The sequence below is a fragment of the Cervus elaphus genome, chromosome 28 (assembly GCF_910594005.1).
Source record: "Cervus elaphus chromosome 28, mCerEla1.1, whole genome shotgun sequence".
Classification (NCBI taxonomy): domain Eukaryota; kingdom Metazoa; phylum Chordata; class Mammalia; order Artiodactyla; family Cervidae; genus Cervus; species Cervus elaphus.
Genome location: NC_057842.1, coordinates 18918662 through 18942581, shown reverse-complemented (window position 1 = coordinate 18942581; position 23920 = coordinate 18918662). Strand labels below are relative to the sequence as shown.

At 40.4% G+C, this 23920-nt stretch overlaps 1 protein-coding gene across 5 annotated transcripts in view; it reads right to left on the bottom strand.

Moving 5' to 3' along the window:
• Positions 1 to 23920, bottom strand: part of MYO6 (myosin VI) — a 157939-nt gene that overhangs the window by 32273 nt on the left and 101746 nt on the right. For all 5 annotated transcript variants that reach the window (XM_043889839.1, XM_043889842.1, XM_043889843.1 and 2 more), the window contains exons 16-20: positions 13948 to 14075; positions 11125 to 11220; positions 10661 to 10834; positions 7416 to 7454; positions 5727 to 5820 (exon numbers count right to left, since the gene is read on the bottom strand). In XM_043889839.1, coding sequence (XP_043745774.1) covers positions 5727 to 5820; positions 7416 to 7454; positions 10661 to 10834; positions 11125 to 11220; positions 13948 to 14075 — 531 coding nt within the window. The remainder of the gene's footprint in view (positions 1 to 5726; positions 5821 to 7415; positions 7455 to 10660; positions 10835 to 11124; positions 11221 to 13947; positions 14076 to 23920) is intronic.

The following is a 23920-nucleotide window of genomic DNA, read 5'->3' as shown; positions in this document are numbered from 1 at the left end:
AACTTTCTAGTATTTGTTAAAATCAGTCAAGAATAAATCTTTATTTCCTAGCCTGTGTATTTCATTGAACAGATATTTACTAAGTCTAGTATATGCTCTGAATTGCCAGGAAGCAGGAACGTGCATACAAGTCAGGACGGTTTCTGCCCTCAAGAGTTTACAGATTAGAGAAAGGAGAAATTAAATAAAATCTGTGACTCTGAAATGAAGGTGCTGGGCACCCTTTGCTCGGGCCCCCTTCCTTGTTGGGGGCATCAAGAAAGGCTTTCACAAGGAAATGACAACAAGCTCAGATGTGAACAATGAAGACAAAGGGTAGATGAGAGTTTATCAAACAGAGGAGGCAGCAGATGCAGAGGCCCCGGGACAGGAGGGAATACAGGGCATTTAAGAAACTAAAACAAAGCCCAGAGTGACTGGAGAGCAGAGAGGAGAGAGAAAACAGAGAAGAACGGGCACATGAGCCAGATCACATGGGGCCTCAGAAGCTGCAAGAAGTCTGCTCTTTACCCCAACCAGAGTCAGCAGCACGCAGCATGTTACGCAATAGAAAGGCATGCTGAGGTTTGAGTTGTAAGGCAGTAATTCTGGACGTATGCGAAGAACAGACCAAGCAGATACAAAGAGGATGGTTAAGAAAGGTCAGCAAAAAGTCAGGTGAAAGATGGTGACAGCTTGAATTAGGGAGTCCCAAGGCTCACTGCTTAAAATGTTCCCACCACAGGCAAGCAGGGGTAATTATGTGGCCTGATGAGATTTCGAGTTAATGCTATGGTGGTGACCATTTTGCAATATGTAAGTGTATCAAATCAACACACTGCACAACTTGAACTTATACAATGTTGTATGTCAATTACATCTCAGCAAATCTGAAGGAGTAAAAGACACACTCTTAGGTCACATGGAAAGCGGCTTGGGGAGACCCAGACTGAGGCCGTCCAGTGTGGCAGCTTCTGGACATGTGCTCTGTAGTTGCACCAGCCACATGTGACTTGTCGTGTCTGACTCATGGACTCCAGGATGCCAGGTCTCCCTGTCCCTCATCATCTCCCGAAGTTTGCCCAAGTTCATGTCCATTGCATCGGTGATGCTATCCAGCCATCTCATCCTGACGCCCTCTTCTCCCTCCACCCTCAATCTTTCCCAGTATCAGGGACTTTTCAATGAGTCGACTCTTTGCATCAGGTGACCAAAATACTGGGGCATCAGCTTCAGCGTCAATCCTTCCAGCAGGTACTCAGGGTTGACTTCTCTTAAGATTGACTGGTTTGATCCCCTTGCTGTACAAGAGACTCTCAGGAGTCTTCTCCAGCTCCAGAGTTCGAAGGCATCAGTTCCTTGGTGTTCTGCCTTCTTTACAGTCCAGCTCTCACAACCATATGTGACCACTGGAAAGACCACAGCCTTGACAATACGGACCTTAGTTGACAAAGTAACATCTCTGCTTTTCAATACACTGTCTACGTTTGTCGCGTGTGTCTATTTACATTTAACTTTTTTTTAACTAAGCACAATTACTAGTCACATTTCAAGGGCTCAACAGCCACAAGTATCTAGTGGCGGCCATACTGCACAACACGGGTACAGATTATTTCCACCCCCACAGAAAGCTGTATCAAACAGCACTGACAGAAGTGGGAAGAAGAACAGGTCCAACAAGGGATACCCAGGTGGAAGACGACTACCCTGCATGGGAGGCAGGAACGGCCAAGCATCAAAGGAGAAGCAGGGACACACGCTGTTTTAACAGCCAAGGACAGGCGATGTTACAGCGACACAGTACAGCCTGATGCTGCTGCAGTCCACTGAGATGAGGTCTGCAAAGAATCGCCCAATTCAGGATCAGGAGAGTCACCAGAGATCCTGCCCAGAATCATCCTGGTGGGAGCTGATTTCTCCTGGACTCAAGAGTCAGTGGAAAGCAGGAAACTGAGAAAGCAAGAAGAGAATATTCTTGGAGAGAAAAGCAAAACCTTGAGAACAGAAAGTAAGGCCAGAGATGGGAAGGGAGCTGGAAATGTTGGTGAGAGGGAAAGAAGATGAGTTTCAGGGGTGAGAGGCCTCTCAAAGCTTCAGTACAGGTCGTCAGTACTCAAGGTTCCTGAGAAGGCAGGGAGGGATGAATCCAAAACACTACAGTCTCAATGAGGAAGAGAGGCACTTTCTGCTTTCCATCAGGAGGGAACATATGCAGGTAAAGATATTTGGCAGCACACAGGTAAGGTGTTCAGCTTTTGAGTAAAAAGAGGTGAGGCTGCCTGTTGGCAGAGGCTCAGAGACCTGAGGAGGGCAGGGTGAGTCAGACTGGTCTCTGGGGAGAAACAAAACCTGCCGGCCAGGGAAACTTGGTGGGTGGGTATGAGAGCCCTTTGAAGGTTAGTGTTCATGAGTTTACAACAGTGTCAATCTGCCTTGCCTACCTTCTCCATGCAGATGAGGAGAAAACGATTCATCGACAGCTAAGGTTTTAGGAGAGGGGTCACGGGTAGACACAGCTGAGTGCTGAAGAATTGATGCTTTTGAACTGTGGTGTTGGAGAAGACTCTTGAGAGTCCCTTGGACTGCAAGGAGATCCAACCAGTCCGTCCTAAAGGAAATCAGTCCTGAATATTCATTGGAAGCACTGATGCTGAAGCTGAAACTCCAATACCTTGGCCACCTGATTCAAAGAACTGACTCACTGGAAAAGACCTTGATGCTGGGAAAGATTGAAGGCAGGAGGAGAAGGGGATGACAGAGGATGAGATGGTTGGATGGCATCACCAACTTGATGGACATGAGCTTGAGTAAACTCTGGGAGTTGGTGATGGACAGGAAGGCCTGACGTGCTGCAGTCCATGGGGTCGCAGAGAGTCAGACACGACTGAGCGACTGAACTAAACTGAACTGAAGCTTATATAATTAGAGGAGGGCTCTTTAAGAAATAACTACAAAATTATAAATTACAAAGAATATAATATCAGGTACAGGGTTCTAAAAGAAGCCTATATAAACAAGGCACTCTGAAGCTAAAGCGACCTCAGCTTTCTAATAAATCTGCCGCTAAGAGGAGCAAGAAATGGAGTCAGGTTGGCAAGGGGGTTTCAGGAAGTGTCCCAGGCCTGACTCTGTAGGGGGAAAGGCCTGTGCCCTGGGAGAGGCAGGGGCAGTATGCGAAGGATGGAGGACGGGCACAGGGTAAAGCAAACAGTCCCGGGCCCCCGACCTGCGTGGCTGGGTCGGGCTTTGGTGTCCCTGCTTCTCACTCTACTATTTGTAAAAAATAAAAAAAAAAAGAAAAAAGAAAACGGCACAATTCCCTTGGCTCCCGTGGAACTTTTCTGCACTTGGTTAAACCATCACTCTCTACCCCTCACCTGGCCATGTCTGTCCTTTCTCAAGGGCACTGTGTTGCTTGTTTGTTTTTTAATAAGCAGAAGAGTGAGAAGCAAGGACGCCAAAACCCGACCCAGCTACATGAAGAATGAACCGCTGTGGGACTGAAAAGGCCATGGCAAGAAAGCCATAGAAAGCACCCACAGAGGGAGATCTGGGCTCACAGCTACAGGGGTTTTTTGGTTTTCTGAGTTATTTTTAATTTATTTTTTAATTGGAGGAAAACTGCTTCACAATGTTCTGTTGGTTTCTGTCATACAATAATGCAAATCAGCCATAATTATACATACATCCCCTTCGGACATGAAACAACAGACTGGTTCAAAATTGAGAAACGAGTACGTCAAGACTGTATAGTGTCACCCTGCTTGTTTAACTTACATGCAGAGCACATCATTCGAAATGCCAGGCCAGATGAAGCTCAAGCTGGAAGCAAGACTGCCGGGAGAAATATCAATAACCTCAGATATGCAGATGACACCACCCTAATGGCAGAAAGTGAAGAGGAACTAAAAACCCTCTTGATGAAAGTGAAAGAGGAGAGTGAAAAAGTTGGCTTAAAGCTCGACATTCAGAAAACTAAGATCATGGCATCTGGCCCCATCACTTCATGGCAAATAAATGGGGGGAAAAAGGAAATAGTGACAAAGTTTATTTTCTTGGACTGCAAAATCACGGCAGATGGTGACTGCAGCCATGAAATTAAAAGATGCTTGCTCCTTGGAAGAAAACCTATGACAAAACTAGACAGCATATTAAAAAGCAGAAATCAGTTTGCTGACAAAGGTCCGTATAGTCAAAGCAATGGTTTTTCCAGCAGTCATGTACAGATGTGAGAGCTGGACCATAAAGAAGGTTGAGCACTGAAGAACTGATGCTTTCAAATTGTGGTGCTGGAGAAAACTCTTGAGAGTCCCTTGGACAGCAAGGTGATCAAACCAGTTCATTCTAAAGGATATCAACCCTGAATATTCATTAGAAGGACTGATGCTGTAGTTCCAATACTTTGGCCACCTGTTGTGAAGAGCCAACTCATTAGAAAAGACCCTGATGCTGGGAAAGACTGAAGGCAGGAAGAGAAGAGGGTAACAGAGGATGAAATGGCTGGATGGCATCACCAACTCAGTGGACATGAGTTTGAGCAAGCTCCAGGAGATGGTTAAGAACAGGGAAGCCTGGTGTGCTGCAGTCCACGGGGTGACAAAAAGTCGGACACGACTGAGCCAGTGAACAACCACCCCTCCCCTCCCTCTTGAGCCTCCCACCCCTCTGGGTCATCACAGAGTGCCAGGCTGGCTCCCTGTGTTAAACAGCAACTAGCAACTTCGTACCAGCTATCTACTTCACACACGATGGTGTATATATGTGAATGCTCCTTTCTCCCTTCATCTCAATTTCTCCTTTCCCTACTGTGTCCACAAACCTGTTCTATCTGTGTCTCCATTCCTTCCCTGCAAATAGGTTCACTAATACTATTTTTCTAGATTCTGTATCGATGTGTTAACATATGATATTTGTTTTTCTCTTTCTGACTTACTCCACTCTGTATAACAGGTTCTAGGTTCATCCAACTCACTAGAACTGACTCAAATGCATTCTTTTTTTATGGCTGCATTATATACCATTGTATATATGTACCACATCTTCTTTATCCATTCATCTGTCAGTAGACATCTAGATTGCTTCCATGTCCTAGCTACCATAAATAGTACTGCAATGAACATTGGGGGGGGGGGGGGCGGGGAGGTGGCCAGGGGGGTGGAATTCTCAGGTGGCACAGTGGTAAAGAACTCACTTGCTAATGCAAGAGATATGTGTTCAATCCCCGGGTCAGGAAGACCCCCTGGAGTAGAAAATGGCAACCCACTCCAGTATTCTTGCCAGGAAAATTCCAGGGACAGAGGAGCCTGGTGGGCTACCATCCACGGGGTTGCAAAGACTCTGACACCGCTGAGCATGCACACACAACTACTGTGAACACTGGGGTACAAACACTTCTTCAACTATGGTTTCTCAGGGTTTATTCCCAGTAGTGGGATTGCTGGGTCACATGGCAGTTTTATTCCTAATTTTTAAAAGAATCTCCATACTGTTCTCCATAGTTGAAAAGCTTTTATAAATTATACTTCAGTGAGGTAAAAGATTACTGTGAAATAATACTATACACCAATATTGTTCAAATAATTTGTCCATCTTTCTTCTTATAAAGAAAGGAATATAAAAGTCTTATTGTGCTTAAATATAATCAGGATAGTTGTAAATTATTTGAATACACTGGATATATTAAATTGTATTTGAACTAAGTAAAACTCTTGATACACCCTAACATAGATTATAAAATAGAGAAATACCTGAACACTGAAGTTGAGACAAAATTTGAGCTCCTTCAAAGTCATGGCTTGTCATCTTTAAATTAGGCTTGATACAGCGAATAAAGCTTGCTCCCTAGGAGAATAAAGGTACTTTAAAACATAATACATGCAGCATTCTTATTTTTCTAAGAATATCAGCAACTTTCAGAGCATATTTTCATTAAGTTATGAACCTCTCTTAAAATAATCACTAAGGAACTTAAAACAATTAGCATACTTTTATAATGTAAAGCATTTATACCATAATAATAGAAAATAGAAAATAATAGAAAAATACTGTTTTATATTTGAGTGCCAAAAATTGTATTATTGTAAAAAGAGAAGTCTTTCATAATAAAATATTTCAATATACTTAAACAATATATTTCATAGGATGACATACATGTGATTATACTCCACATGTAAATGTATTTATGTGCTACGTTGCTGTGATAAGAAACTGTCCTATGACAAGATGAGTAAATAAAATTATGCCTCTTAAAATTTAGGCCGAAGTGTTAAAAAACAAAAGCCAACTTTTCTCATCATTCTATTTTAGAAACATACAGTAGGTCTCTAAGCTGCACTACTATACATCTTAAAGTTTTGTTAAATGATATGTATTTTAAAAAGCTTAATGGCATTCATTTAGAATCAGTTATCAGATTATGCTGAATGAGGCAGAGAGAACACTGCAATGTACACAGTGAAACTGTTGGGAACTGAGGCTAATACACTGAACATCAAGTAACAGCTTCTCTTCCAAGTAGTCACACCTTGCAAACAGTTATATCAACAATGATGCTCACTGCAAATGCTTTTATATACTTTTTAGAAAAGCTTTTAAAAAAAAATCACAACTATAACCCAACCATTTTACAGTAGCATCATATTTGGGTGATAAAAATAAAATATCTCATCAGATATGGTTTTCAAAGAAGTTTTGTCCTTAAGAGATAAATATTTGCAAACAATGAAGATATTTAAGACGATTTCTTAATGGTTTCAAAACCAAGTCTAACAATAAATTAAGCAATAATAGCACAGAGAATAAATATTTGGCTTTTCAAAATGACTACTTGAAAACAAAGAGTATTTAGTTAAGTTCTGTGGATTTGTATAAAAAAAATCTTCTTCTGAAGTCATGTCTTATTAACATAAGCCACATATCAAATTTCTTCCTATGGTGAATTTTCTTTAAAAAAAACAGAGGGAATTAAAATTCCAGATTTTAAACAAGTCTCTGAGGAACTACTGCCTCTATTAAACAGCATTAAAATACTATGTCCATTTTTTCCATATCAACACTGTCATGCTGGAGAATGTTACCACCAGAGAAATGAAATGAAAATTAATTACATGCACTGTCTTTAAGCCTAAAAAATACATCTTCCTTCTCTATAATAACTAATTATTTTCACTCTCCTGAAGCTACAGGATAATCTTAATAACATTCAGAGAATTCTATATGTTTATAAAACAATGTGACTGCCCATATACATTTGACTTATCTTTAGAACAAACCTAACCAAAATGACAACCATTTTTAATAACTGATTTTCTTTCAATGAGGAAATTTGGTTTTAAATAAATTTTTAATTATTTCAGGTTTACTGTGCTTATTTTAATCATTACTAATAATAGTTCAAGAGGACCATTTAAAAACCCTGTTTTTTTAAGTATACTCACTGTACTTCGAAGTTTATCCAGAAGCAAATTTAACTGTGTCTGTAGAAGAAATCATTTCATTATTTCAGAAAGCAAAAGTACACAATACCATAAGTAAAAATTAGCTCTTCAACGTAAGAATAAAATAACATGCAATAACGCTCATCTACAACATGTTACAATTTAACAGCTCTACACAATCTCTTTAACAGACAGTAACATGCAAAAATCTATGGCTAATATATAACACCAAGGAAAATAAATATACAGAACTTGTGTAATTAAAAGACTGAAAATCAGCAATACTAGAAAACATACATGCACACTTGGAGATGGGGTGAATGAGGAAAAAGTATACAGGCAACGAAAAGAGTAAATGAAAATGCGGATGTGGTGCCTTCAAAAGGGAATCGATGGAGCAGCATGTGAATACGTGGCAAGCTGGGTGTAGCCTGTGTCACACTCCACTAGGAATGAGGGTATGTTTAAAATACCCACTCATGCTATATATTAGAACTGTTTTATGTAACACCTGTCATAAATGAAACCGACCTGCCTACCTGTTGAAAGCCTCTTTACTGTTTTAAAACCTCTCATTTCAATTATTTTTAAAGGCTAGGACAATTTTCTCAAAAGAAAATTCACAATGGACACTATAAGTAGTTACTGTTGCTTTCCTTTTTAAAATAATATTAAGTGATTATAATTTACGCTGGCTCAGTACATTAAAATCATGTATTTGCTTTACTTCTCTGCAAAGTAAATTGTGTAAAATTGTTACACTGATTTTGTACTGGGATGTTTATTGTACTACTTAACAAAAGATAAATTAACATATCTATTCAGTCATAGCTATATCTAGTAATAATAATAGGTATACTTCACTGAATGCTTTCTATGAGTCAGGCACTGCTCAAAGCTTTTCACAGGTACTATCAAGTTAAATCTGCACAACTCTAATTAGGGATGTATTAGTCGCATTTTACAGGTGAAAACATTGAGGCCCAGAGAGAGAAATTATTTGCCAAGATCATGGAACTAGTAAAGGCAAAACCAAGATTCTAACAAAGGCCTAAGAGGTTCATTCTCTTAAGCATAACACTCCAGTACACTTTGGACATTATAGGCTTAAGTTATAAAAACAGAATGAATTTAGATAAAAAAAATACACCCACTTATCTGGTTGCCACAGTTTTGACAACCTTAACCAGTCTGGACCAGCACACAACTGAAAAGCAAGTGTAAGAGCCACTAATTTGGAAAGAAAATGACTGTCACAAAGCCCATGGTTCCTAATCCATAGCACAGTCCTCTCCCCAAAAATGGAGATAAAGTGAGAATGAAGAATGGAAGCAGCAAAAATGAACTATAGTATCTGAGAAAAGAGGGAGGCAAGTCCATTACAAAAGAAAGCGGTCAAAGACCACGAGGCCTAACAGCCTTATGCAACTCATGCTTTATTTGTATTTTATTTTAAAACACACAATTTTACTATTCTATAATAAAAGAATAAGATTTTCATCAAAAAAATTACTTTTTCTAAAACACTAATAGTAAAAGAGTTACGTCTCAATAGCCTGAAAATGTCACATTTCAGCGGGAAACCTCCGGTTCTCAGTGATGCTCAGTAATGTAAAGGCTAGCCTGCTCTGTTTTATTGCCACACATAATGTGAATTTAATTTAATAAACTAGTCTACTGTCCTTAAAAATAAGAATTACTATTATTTCATTTCAAAGCATCACAATCAGAACATTTTCAAATTTTATTAATAATAATGTTACAGCTTTTAGTTACAGTTTTCAAGCAGTCTGACGTGCAAAATGCATCATACTGCATTTAAGCAATTTTAAGCACTTAAAGTCTTAACATAAAATATCTTAGTCCAAAGAAATTTAAGAATATTTTTTATTTTATTTATATAAAGTGTCTAAAATGTCAAGTGTGCTCTTGCCAGCAATACTAATATATCATGTAGGAAAATACTTAATAAATGATCTCCATTTCACACAGGCTAATGTACTATTTTAAACCAATCTGTCAGCATACGTTTATGTAAGAATTTAAGAATATCTAAATAAGAGAAAGAATACTCAAGAGAAGAAACTCTTAATTAATTAACATAAATTAAAACAGAGTTTAAGATTTTTTATTCAGTTATCTGAAAAACATGTGATAAGCTTTCTCTTATATCTATGCTTCAGCTTTTGTTTTATAACCATGATTATTTAGAGCCCATTTCAGCTCACAGTGGATTTCAGGAAGCTTACATTGTCAGTATCCTAGTATTCTGAGTCTTAATTAAATACTGTTCCTAATTAAATTATTTTTAATATTTGAAGTACATAAAATGAAAGGCATATGCAGTTTTCTTATAAACAGAAAAAGACTGTGGAAATGTATAAGACAGAAATTAATTCTATTTCTTTTATCTATTCATTATCATTTATTCATTAAAAGTGATACAAAGGTTTTAAATTATCTTTTTATCTGCAAAATACTCAACAGTTAGAACCAAACAAGAGTGTTCCATTTCTTAGATGCATCATGTGACAATTCCCTGTCAGACCTCAAGGAATAAATTCCTGATCCAAAATCAGTGAAACAAATGTAGTGTTCTTCAGTGTTAAAAAATACGAAGGGTTTGCCACACCAAGTATTTATCTTATGGAAGTTATTAAAAGCTTTAATCAAATTTTAGTGTAATATGCACACCCATAATGCACTATGAGAGAAAACACATTAAAAATGAACTACAAACTGAACCATTAACTGAGCCGGGCTTTAACACAGCAGCCGCTCTAGCAAGTAGGAGTCCACGAAGGTGATCATTTACCTGAGGCCCCTGGAGTGCCTGCTTTTCCTCTCTCAACTCAACTAGGCCTCTCTAGCCATCTCGAGCTGGACTACTCCAGCTAAAACAAAACTGCTGAATGAGGAAGGAAACAGAAAACACGTGGGAAAGAGAAGGTTTGAAGGTCAACCAGACAGTAAGCAGAAGCAAGAACATTAGGAGAAGCAATCAGACATGTTAAGCACCAAGGAAGAGCACGTTCATAAAATTACAGGATTTCTGTTGTTCCGTTACTGTGCCTACTTTATGTTGTTTTGCATACAAACATCACCAATTCAGGGTCTGCTCTTTGAATCTCACTCATGGGATTTCTCAGAGTGAACTACATAATCCACCAGATAGTGTAAAACACAGTTTTTTAATACAGTAAGAAAAAAAAAAAAAATTCTAGCAATACATTTGCCACAAATACCTTGAACTTGTTTCCCACACTGATGAAGCTAAGTTTTCCTGCTTTTTGTTTAGTGTCTTTGTTGTTATTTGTGGACGATTCAAATAGTTCCCGGATAAATTTATCCCTGGATTCACATATTAAGGACTCAAGAGACATATGTAAAGCGTCATTATTTTTTTCCACAAACTGAGTCTGAAAAATAAAGCAGACAGGAATGATTCAGTCCATCTTGTGGTAATATTCCTTAACACGGTGTTGTCCAACAGAGCACTCTGAGGTAACAGAAATGCTCTGTCTGCGCTGTCCAATACAGCCACCACCAGCCACGGGAGCATCGAGCACATGAGATATGGCTCGGGTCCTGAGGAACTGAATTTTAAATTTTACTTAACTTTAAAAAGCCAGATGTGGCTAGACATTACCATTTTGTACAGCGCAGCTTTAAAATCAAATGGTTTTCTCCCTGTAAACGTTCTACTCACTGTTTCATAGCACACTGCCCCGGCAAAATGCCTGATGATGAAGCCTTCATCATCTCGGATGTTCCTGTGAACTGCCAGCTTAGACTTTCTAGGAATCTGAAAATCAATACATACATCAGTCATTAAATTATCAAAAATATACATTAATAACTCCCTTTAGAAAACATCTGGGATGTGACATACTTAAAATCAGAAAGGGAGTTTTCATACTTTATACAATTATATTGCTCCTTAAGTAAGCCTTAACGTACCAGTAAAATCTAGCAAATATTTTTGGTTATAATCTCTTAGGAAGAAAAAAAAAGGAATAAGACCCAAAACAAAACAAAACCACACTATTAAGAGGCACATGCAAAACACAACAGGCATTTTATAAAGTTAACTGCTTATGTCTAAAGTAGTAGCTGCTGAATTGTCATCTGGAGCACTTTTAAACCGCCAAACCATTTATTTATATGAGGTGATTCTTAGGTGTAACCAAGGTTAAGAAGCGTTGTTCTACTGAGACACCTGAAATCAACACAGGGACTCACCTACTGATTTTAGCCATACATCCTAACACTTCTATACAATGAGCCCAAATCTATTTGAAGAAAACAAAATCACTTTCTGGTTGTACTATCACTATACTATCACTATAATATCTCATACTGGTATCATTTCTAAAAGTCTCCAAAATAAAAGATCACCTCTGACCCTCAAAATAGCCTAAGGTTAAGAAAAACGATCTCATTTAAAAATGAAAAAGCTGAGACCACATAACCTCACCAGGCTGCTCCTGGGTGAGAGAGCTGGCAGATCACAGAGCCTCCCCTTTGCATGGCAGCAAACAGCATGAGTCAGAGGGTGGCCCTGGGATCAAGACGCCAGCCTGATGCCCTAATCCAACCCTTTCTCTCTGTTCTAGAAAAGGAGGTCACCTACCCTCTCCGCATGGGGAAGCAAGCAGGAGCAACAGCAGAGGATTGCTATGAGCACTGTGCTGTGCTTGGTCGCCCAGTCGTGTCCGACCCTTTGTGACCCCGTGGACTGTAGCCCGCCAGGCTCCTCTGTCCATGGGCACTCTCCAGGCAAGAATACTAGAGTGGGTTGTCATGCCCTCCTCCAGGGGATCTTCCCAACCCAGGGACGAAACCCAGGTCTCCCGCATTGCAGGCTGTTTCTTTACCATCTGAGCCACCAGCGAAGCCCATTACAAGGATTAAAGAAAGTAACTCAAGCAAAATGCTTAGAATGCGCCTGGCACATGGTAAGCAATTCAATAAATGATTATCATTATTTTTATTCTCAAAGAAATACAACAAAAGTAGTGAACCGTACAAATGAGAGTTTACTGTTGTGCTCTCGATCTCTTTTGAGGAAAGTGACCAAGGCCCATTCCTGGTGCTCTCGTTGGCTGTCCTTGGGGCGCTATGTCTCTGAAACCTTGGTCACAATTTGTTGACCAGCAGTCAGTTCTCTTGGCAAAAGTGACTGGGCATCCAGACTGGTTCTCATAGAGAGCAGTGAATAAACAGGACTGGATACACGTCTTTGATCTTAGCAGAAGTTTTACTGGGGACACACACTGTTTTATTTCTATCTCTTCACATCCCAAGATTTATTTAAGGATACAGAAGAACTGCAAGTCAGTGGAGCAGGTGGTTGTGGGATGCAGTCTCCAGAGAAGGTCAGCTTTTTCAGTAAACGCCTTCAAACTGCTTCTGTTATTGATTTAGTTAATGATGTATGGAAACAAGAATATCTGCTTTCATTCACTTGAACTCCTGGACCCATCAAAGCAATGACTGTTATACTATGCCCCAGTCTCAAAACTGTAACAGTATAGGAGGCAACTGCATCTCTGAACAGTTTTTCTTTTCTCTTCTTTCTTCCTTCCTTCCTGTCTTTGTTGTTCTAGTATGAGGCAGCACCTGTCTACATGGGTGAAATTAATATCCACATTTCTCTGTGCTACTCTGCTCTTTCTGGGCAGAAGGATGGAGGTGTGTTTGGATTATGTCAGGGGATGAAGGTTGAGTGTAAAGATAAACACAGAGCTAGCTAAACACAGAAAACACCTCAAGAGCTGCAAGCTCCATTCTTATGGAGAAAGGCCTTACTGGTCACCACCAACAGCCGGGATTCAAGCACAGCTCTATGACAAACAACAGTCTAGAGAACCAGGTCTCCTGACCCTTTTTGGAAGAGTACTTCTCATTTATTTCTCTCTGTGTCTCTTTTTGTCTCTTTCTGTGTCTATTTAACTCTTCAGCTAATTCTTCTGTTGCTTCAGCTTCTATGACCCTCTCTGAGTACAATTTCCATTCAAAACTCAAAAGGAAAGAGCATCAAAATGAAATTACTGATCATTAAATGAACTGCTTCTGCCAGTCAGACTCTTAGCCACAAGCTTTGCTGGTTTTACAAATGTGCAGACAGGTGGCTGCATGTGACTCTAGGTCCTAACCCCTGGGAAGTGATCCAGTTCACACAATACAGAACAGAGCGACTGATGGCCACTTCACCCAGAAGGGAGAACATAAAAACAGTACATAGATGTACAAAAAAATGTACATGAGTCTTTTTGTACATCTTATATAGGAGAAATATATTTTATATCCAGCTAAAAGGGCCTTGATTAGATAGATCAGCAGCAGCAAAAATATACTGGTATAAATTAATGGTCATCTATAGAAGACACTGTGCTGGATTAATTACAGAAGATGCATATAGTTGTTCAAAGCCTTACAAAACTTAGGATTCTAATTATCTAACATCTATCACATCTTTCTGAAAGTTTCTCTTCCAACCAGAGCCTCAATTTTGAAATGAAAAACTCACAGAAAGTCGGAAATGGTCTTTGTGCTTCTGGTGAACTGCAGATGTGAAGTGCTGATCACTTGGCTGGGGAAGGCGATTTTCTTCGTCCAAAATATCCAATATTCCCACTAATTTTGCTTCAATTAAATCTATTTCAAAAAATTCAAATACGACAGGGTAAAAACATAACACTTTAAACTTACTGATCACAAATTTTGAGGGCTGGTCAGAAACAAAGTAACATGATTCCACAAGTACTGTTTTCTCTCAAAAGCTACAGAGAGCAAATGAATTTTATTTTACATCTGGCAATTGTTTAGAAAGTAAAATCACATACTGAACATAGTTTAGACAACAACTCCATAAAGAAAACGACTAATGTAATAACCGTTCTGTCTGAAAGCTAGGACAGAGGCCAAAGAGCCAGCAATCGTCCTCTCCCAGATGACTTCTATATTCAAAATGAAGTAAAACTACAGAAGCTTTTGTAAGTTTAGGTTTTTAAAACTACTTACAGATATGGGTTCAAAAGCTTTCCAGCAAAACTTCAGCAACAACACATATTTATGCTCCTTCCATTCATATGTTTTGAATTTACTGCCTGTCCAAAATCACTATAAAACGTAAGCTGCTTAAATGCAGTAGATAGAACTGTTAAATAGGACAGACTCTAAAAGACAGGAATTAGGAACAAGGTGGCGGAGGAGCAGGTGGACGTGGAGCACATCTCTCTCCATGGATATATCAGGAATACACCTTCAGACACAGAAGTGCACGCAGAACATCAGCTGAGAGCGGACTGGAGTACCTGACCAGCAGAAAAGAATATATAGAACCACGCAAAACTCGGTAGGAAGAAGGAACTAGGGGGAAACACAGGAGTGTTAGTAGGACTGGACCTGCCCTCAGCAGGTGGGAGAAACTGAAGCAGGGGTCTGATCCCCACAGAGGGGGCAACTGTCTGAGGCAGAGGAGAAACAGTTAAGGCTGGGAGTGAAACAGCTGATCTGTGGCAGCCTAAATGGAATGAGAATCAGACAGTCCTTGCCGCAGCCGCACACACCCCAGACAGGGACCCAGGTCCCCTGGAAGTTGCAATGGTTGGGAGCTGGAGTTTAGGGATTGTGGAGCAATCCCAGGACAAGAGCTGCTATTGACTGCAGAGAGACGGATCGAGGGGATGTGAGGGAGGAGATCGTGATGGGAAATGCCCGTGGAGGAAAGCCAGGCAGCCATGGAAGCAAAGCGATACTGCTGAGTCATGTGTAGCGGGTGGAGCCATCACCATAGCCTCTCTCACCCCACACGCCAGCATCAGCAGCTGAACAATAAAGAGGCTGGCCCATCAAATGCCTGACGCAGTGAACTACAGACTAGGACCCCACCCAGGGAGCCCCTTTAAGTGTCTGACACGCCAATCTACAGAGTAGGAACCAGCCAAGGGGGCCTCTCTATGTGCCTGACACCCCGGACAACAGAGAAGGTCCCCAGGCAAGGGAGCCCTCTAAGTGCCTGAACTGGCGGAGCGATGGAGAAAGATTGGCCAAAGAGGCCTTCTGATCACCAGCTACAGGAGGCTCGAAAAAAAGACTCTGATGGGGCCACAACTCCTGGGGCGGAGGCAGTCTGTGTCCCTGCACACTTGGCACTGCCAGGGTCCCCGCAAGACAAGCAGCTGCCAGCCTCTCACTGGGGCAGAGCTGCCACAGGCACACAGGGTCACCCCAGTCGTGTCTGGACCCTTTGCGACCCTGTAGACTGTGGCCTGCCAGGCTTCTCTGTTAGAGAGGCGGGCTCTCCAAGCAAGAGTACTAGAGAGTATTGGCCAACACTGGTCGCCATTCCCTTCTAGAGCACTGTATTTCCTTCTGCCCTAGCCGCCAACTCCCCTGAGTACCTGGTGCTGCCAGAACCCCTGCGACCCAAGCAGCTGCACCACCTCCACACCTGGTCCTCACAGGGCAAACCTGAGTCCTCCAGGGCAGCCTCAGGAGCAAACCCCAGTGACGACCCACGTGCAGAGGTGGAAATAAAACCACAGTTGAAACCCAGGGGCAGTGTGGCTAAGGAAGAAGACCCAAAACCTTCCACCTCCTGCAGATTAAATCCACATGATCAACTGGGCAGACTCGTGTCTATGGAATATATAAAAGGACACTGAGAGCTCCCACAAGAGAAAACACACTAGTTCTGATAGCTGTGGACATTGGAGGCAAGGACACATGGGAGTAGGACCAGATTAGACCCTGAGCTGCCTCCACAGCAAGTCCAGAGATCAGCACAGAGTTGGAAGGCATCCTAGGGAGGTGAGGTGGGCTGTGACTCCCAGCGAGGGAGAGGACTCCAACAGCCGTGACTCAAGAAAACATTTATTATTCTGATGTTTTCACTTTTTCTATAGATTCTTTTGGTCTTTTCTCTTTTTTTCCCCCTTTTCCCCCCCTCTGTTGCAGTTATCAATTTTATTGGCACTATGAAATCTAAGTAAGCTTTTGAGCTTTTTTTTCCTCAGTTACATTTTTTATTATTGCTATAAACCTCTGCCTCTACATTGGGCTTTTTCAGTTTTGTGGAGTTTTCCTTTTTTTTTTCCTTTTCTAATTTTTTAATATTTCTAATTTTTCAAACCTATTATTACTTTTCCTACATTTACCCCTTTCTTTGTTTTTCCTACTGTTCTTTTCCCCTTGCAGTTAATCCTTAATGCATATAAATCTTCTTTATTTACCTTTATTTAACTTTGTATATCTATTCTTTCTTTCCTTACCTCTCAACATATTTGTTAATTTTATTTTCATTGTTTTATTCCCCAGCTGGCATCTTGCTTTAGTTTTGTTCTCCAGTTTCTGCTTCAGTTTGTTTTGTTCTGGTAGATATAATTTTTGGTTTCCTCTGTTCACAGGGTCAGTCTATTATACTTTATTTTTGTTGGAATGTTTTGATTTTGCTTATGGGTGGATATATATATGTGTTTATTCAGTCACACTTTTTATTGTTATAAACCTCTGCCTCTACGTTGGATTTCTACAGTTCTGTGGAGCTTTCCCTTTTTTTTTCCTCACTTTTTCTTTTTTTTTATAATTTTTAATTTTTTTAAACCTATTATATATTTTCCACATATATTCCTTTGTTTGCCTTTCCTACTGTTCTTTTCCCCTTGCAGTTAATGTTTAACGTATATAAATCCTCTTCATCTACTTCTATTTAACTTTGCATATCTATTCTTTCCTTCCTTTCCTTCTTTTCCTCTCAACATATTTGTTAGTTTTGTTTTCATTGCTTTATTCCTCACTTGACACCTTGCATTAGTTTTGTTTTTCAGTTTCTGCTTTAGTTAGTTTTGTTCTTAACTGGTAAATATAATTTTTGATTTCCTTTGTTTGTCAGGTCAATCTACTGTACTTTATTTTTCTTGGACTGTCTTGACTTTGCTCATGGGTGTGTATACATACATATGTGTGTGTATATTCCATTTTTTAAAATTATTATTTGCCTGATTTTGTAACTGCCATTTGTCTGGGGTTCATCTTTGGTTTCTTGTTTTTGGATATTTGTTTTAATCTCACATAATGTCATAACAAACCACTTGTGGAATCTTCATTCTTGACCAGAGATCAAGCCCTGAGCCTTTGGAGTAGGAGCACTGACTCCAAGACCCTAGACTACCAGAGAACTAACCCTGCTGCTACTGCAGCTAAGTCACCTCAGTCGTGTCCAACTCTGTGCGACCCCACAGACGGCAGCCCACCAGGCTCCCCCGTCCCTGGGATTCTCCAGGCAAGAGCACTGGAGTGGGCTGCCATTTCCTTCTCCAATGCATGAAAGTGAAAAGTCAAAGTGAAGTTGCTCAGTCATGTCCAACTCCTAGAGACCCCATGGACTGCAGCCCAACAGGCTCCTCCGTCCATGGGAGTATCAAATAGTGAGAACTCACACAAAGGAAACGAACACAAAGCCCAATATCACCCAACCACCAGTAGCACCCTGTGCAGGATGCCTCATCTAAACAACAAACAAAACAAAAATACAAACCCAATCATCAGCAGACAGGATTACCATATCACTCAGCCTTGTCCATCAGAGGAAAAAGAAAGAAAGAAACAAACAAAACTTCAGCACAAATCTCACCCTATAGGAAGCTTACACAAAACCCTGGACCAAACTTAGGAGGGCAGAAACCAAAAGGAAGAAAGAATTCAACCTTGAAGCCTGGAAAAAGGAGACTTCAAATACAATAAGTTAAAAAAAAATAAAAATAAAAAGGCAGAGAAATACCACACAAATGAAGGAACAAACTAGAAATGCAGCAGTCCAAATAAATGAAGAGGAAACAGGCAAACCACCTAAAAAAGAGTTCAGAATAATGACAGTAAAGATGATCAAAAACCTTGAAAACAAAACGGAGGAAATGCAGGAATCAATTAACAAACATCTAGAAGAATTAAAGAATAAACATACAGAAACAAACAACACATGTACTGAAATTAAAAATACTCTAGGAAGAACCAATAGCAGAATATCTGAAGCAGAAGAAGGAATCAGTGAGCTAGAAGATAAAATGATGGAAATAACTTCTGAAGAGCAGATTAAAGTAAAAAGAATGAAAAGAACTGAGGACAGTCTCAGAGACCTCGGGGACAATATCAAAAGCACCAGCATTTGAATTCAACATTCGAAAAAGAAGAGAGAAAAAGGGTATGAGAAAATTTTTAAGAGATTATAGTTGAAAATTTCCCCAACATGGAAAAGGAAAGAGTCAATCAAGTCCAAAAGGCACAGAGTCCCATACAGGATAAACCCAAGGAGAAACATGTCAAAACACACACTAATAAAACTAACAAAGACTAAACACAAAGAAAGAATATTAAAAGCAGCAAGGGAGAAGCAACAAGTAACATAAAGGAAAACCCCATATGCTTAACACCTCATCTTTCAGCAGAAGCTCTGCAGGCCAGAAGGGAATGGCAGGATATATTTAAAGTACTGAAAGGGGAAAATCTACCACCAAGATTACTGTATCTGGCAAGGATCTCATTCAAAACTGCTGGAGAATTCAAAAGCTTTTCAGACAAGCAAAAGATAAAGAGAATTCAGTACCACCAAACCAGCTTTACAACAAATGTTAAAGGGACTTATATAGTCAAGCAATAGAAGGGAAGAAAAATATTTACAAAGTCAACCCCAAACAACTAAGGGAATGGCAATAGGAACATAAATATCAATAATAACTTTAAATGTAAATGGATTAAATGCTCCAACCAAAAGACACAGACTCAATGAATGGATACAAAAACAAGCACCATATATATTCTGTCTACAAGAAACCCACTTCAGACCTCAAGACATATTTAAACTGAAAGTGAGAGGATGGAAAAATATATTCCATCCAAATGGGAAGCAAAGAAAGCTGAAGTAGCAATCCTCATATCAGATAAAATACCTTAAAATAAAGAAGATTACAAGCGCGGGCAGCTATGAAGGCCCACAAACGCAGCAAGAGGAGCTACCCCAAGTCCAAGGTCGGGGCGGAGGCTGGGAGGAGCTACCCCATGCCCAAGGTCAGGGGCAGGAGCCAGGAGGAGCTACCCCATGACCAAGGTAAGAGCAGCGGCTGTGTTTTGCTGGAGCAGCCATGAAGAGACACCCCACGTCCAAGGTAACAGAAAACCAAGTAAGACAGTAGGCGCTGAGAGAGGGCATCAGAGGGCAGACACACTGAAACCATAATCACAGAAAACTAGCCAATCTGATGACAGGACCACAGTCTTGTCTAACAGTGAAACTAAGCCATGCGGTGTGGGGCCACCCAAGATGGACGGGTCATGGTGGAGAGGTCTGACAGAATGTGGTCCACTGGAGAAGGGAAGGGCAAACCACTTCAGTATTGTTGCCTTGAGAACCCCATGAACAGTATGAAAAGGCAAAATGATAGGATACTGAAAGAGGAACTCCCCAGGTCAGTAGGTGCCCACTATGCTACTGGAGATCAGTGGAGAAATAACTCCAGAAAGAATGAAGGGATGGAGCCAAAGCAAAAACACACCCAGTTGTGGATGGGACTGGTGATAGAAGCAAGGTTCGGTGCTATAAAGAGCAACATTTTATAGGAATCTGGAATGTTAGGTCCATGAACCAAGGCAAACTGGAAGTGGTCAAACAGGAGATGACAAGAGTGAACATCAACATTCTAGGAATCAGCAAACTAACATGGACTGGAATGGGTGAATTTAACTCAGATGACCATTGTATCGATTACCGTGGGCAGGAATCCCTTAGAAGAAATGGAGTAGCCATCATAGTCAACAAGAGAGTCTGAAATGCAGTACCTGGATGCAATCTCAAAAACAACAGAATGATCTCTGTTCATTTCCAAGGCAAACCATTCAGTATCACAGTAAGCCAAGTCTATGCCCCAACCAGTAATGCTGAAGAAGCTGAAGTTGAACAGTTCTATGAAGACCTACAAGACCTTCTAGAACTAACACCCCAAAAAGATGTCCTTTTCATTATAGGGGACTGGAATACAAAAGTAGGAAGTCAAGAAACACCTGGAGTAACAGGCAAATTTGGCCTTGGAGTACAGAATGAAGCAGGGCAAAGGCTAAGAGAGTTTTGTCAACAGAATGCACTGATCGTAGCAAACACCCTCTTCCAACAACACAGGAGAAGACTCTACACATGGACATCACCAGATAGTCAACACTGAAATCAGAGTGATTATATTCTTTGCAGCCAAAGATGGAGAAGCTTTATACAGTCAGCAAAAACAAGACTGGGAGCTGACTGTGGCTCAGATCATGAACTCATTGCCAAATTCAGACTGAAATTGAAGAAAGTGGAGAAAACCACTAGATCATTCAGGTATGACCTAAATCAAATCCATTATGACTACACAGTGGAAGTGAGAAATAGATTTAAGGGACTAGATCCGATAGACAGAGTGCCTGATGAACTATGGTTGGAGGTTTGGAACACTGTACAGGCGACAGGAATCAAGACCATCTCCATGGAAAAGAAATGCAAAAAAGCAAAATGGCTGTCTAAGGAGGCCTTACAAATAGCTGTGAAAAGAAGAGAAGCGAAAAGCAAAGGGGAAAAGGAAAGATATACCCATTTGAATGCAGAGTTCCAAAGAATAGCAAGGAGAGAGAGAAAACCTTCCTCAGTGATCAATGCAAGAAATAGAGGAAAACAAAAGAATGGGAAAGACCAGAGATCTCGTCAAGAAAATTAGAGATACCAAGGGAACATTTTATGCAAAAATAGGCTTAATAAAGGACAGAAATGATATGGACCTAACAGAAGCAGAAGATATTAAGAAGAGGTGGCAAGAATACACAGAACTGTACAAAAAAGATCTTCCCGACCCAGATAATCACGATGGTGTGCTCACTCACCTAGAGCCACACATCCTCGAATGTGAAGTCAAGTGGGCCTTAGAAAGCATCACTATGAACAAAGCTAGTGGAGGTGATGGAATTCCAGTTGAGCTATTTCAAATCCTGAAAGATGATGCTGTAAAGGTGCTGCACTCAATATGCCAGAAAATTTGGAAAACTGAGCAGTGGCCACAGGACTGGAAAAGGTTAGTTTTCATTCCAATCCCAAAGAAAGGCAATGCCAAAGAATGCTCAAACTACCACACAATTGCACTCATCTCACACGCTAGTAAAGTAATGCTTAAAATTCTCCAAGCCAGGTTTCAGCACTATGTGAACCGTGAACTTCCAGATGTTCAAGCTGATTTTAGAAACGGCAGAGGAATCAGAGATCAAATTGCCAACATCTGCTGGATCATCAAAAAAGCAAGAGATTTCCAGAAAAACATCTGTTTCTGCTTTATTGACTATGCCAAAGCCTTTAATTGTGTGGATCACAATAAATGGTGGAAAATTCTGAAAGAGATGGGAATACCAGACCACCTGGCCTGCCTCCTGAGAAATCTGTATGCAGGTCAGGAAGCAACAGTTAGAACTGGACATGGAATGACGGACTGGTTCCAAACAGGAAAAGGACTACGTCAAAGCTGTATATTTTCACCCTATTTAATTTATATGCAGAGTACATCATGAGAAATGCTGGGCTGGAAGAAGCACAAGATGGACTCAAGACTGCCAAGAGAAATGTCAATAACCTCAGATATGCAGATGACACCACCCTTATGGCAGAAAGTGAAGAAGAACTAAAGAGCCTCTTGATGACAGTGAAAGAGCAGAGTGAAAAAGTTGGCTTAAAGCTCAACATTCAGAAAACTAAGATCATGGCATCTGGTCCCATCACTTCATGGCAGATACGTGGGGAAACAGTGGAAACAGTGGCTGATTTTATTTTTTTGGGCTCCAAAATCACTGCAGATGGTGACTGTAGCCATGAAATTGAAAGACGCTTGCTCCTTGGAAGGAAAGTTATGACCAACCTAGATAGCATATTAAAAAGCAGAGACATTACTTTGCCAACAAAGGTCCGTCTAGTCAAGGCTATGGTTTTTCCAGTGGTCACGTATGGATGTGAGAGTTGGACTATAAAGAAAGCTGAGTGCCGAAGAACTGATGCTTTTGAACTGTGGTGCTGGAGAAGACTCTTGAGAGTCCTTTGGACTGCAAGGCGATCCAACCAGTCCATCCTAAAGGAGATCAGTCCTGGGTGTTCATTGGAAGGACTGATGTTGAAGCTTAAACTCCAATACTGTGGCCACCTGATGCGAAGAGCTGACTCATCTGAAAAGACCCTGATGCTGGGAAAGATTGAGGGCCGGGGGAGAAGGGGATGACAGAGGATGAGATGGTTGGATGGCATCACCGACCATCCGTGAGATGGTTGGATGGCATGAGATGGTTGGATGGCATCACTGACCATCCATCACCCAATGGACATGGATTTGGGTGGACTCTGGGAGTTGGTGATGGACAGGGAGGCCTGGCACGCTGCAGTCCATGGGTTCCAAAGAGTCGGACACGACTGAGCGACTGAACTGAACAAGAGATAAGGAAGGACACTACATAAGGATCAAGGGTTCGATCCAAGAGGAAGACATAACAATTGTAAACATCTATGCCCCCAACATAGGAGCTCTTCAATACAGAAGACAAACACTAAGAGACATAGAAGGAGAAATTGACAGTAACACAATAAAAGTAGGAGACTTTAACACCCCACTCACACCAATGGATGGATCATCAAAACAGAAAGTTAATAAGGAAACACAAGTCTTAAATGATACTTTAGATGAGATGGATCTCATTGGCATATTCAGGACATTCCATCCAAATGCAGAAGAACACACCTTCTTCTCAAGTGCACACGGGACATTCTCCAGGATAGACCACATCTTAGGTCACAAATCAAACTTCAGTAAATGTAAGAAAATTGAAATCGTATCAAGCATCTTCTCCAACCACAACACTATGAGACTAGATATCAATTACAAGAAAAAAACTTTAAGAAACACAAACACATGGAGATTAAACAATACATTTCTAAATAACCAACAGGTTACTGAAGAAATCGAAAGAGAAATAAAATTTCTAGAAACAAATGATAGTGAAAACATGACAACTCAAAACCCATGGGATGCAGCAAAAGCAGCTGTAAGAGGGAAGTTTATAGCAGTACAATCCTATGTCAAGAAACGGAAAACATCAAATAGACAGCCTAACTTTACACCTAAAACAACTGGAAAAAGAGAAAAAAAAAAATTAGCAGAAGGAAAGAAATCATAAAGATCTGAGCAGAAATAAATGAAAAAGAAATGAAAGAAACAGTAGTAAAGATTAACAAAACTAAAAGCTGGTTCTTTGAGAAGATAAACAAAATTGACAAGCCTTTAGCCAGAGTCATCAAGAACAAAAGAGAGAAGTATCAACTCAACAAAACAGAAATGAAAAAGGAGATGTACAACAGACAATGCAGAAATACAAAGGATTATAAGAAACTATTATGAACAACTATATGGCAATAAAATAGATAACCTGGAAGAAATGGAAAGATTCTTAGA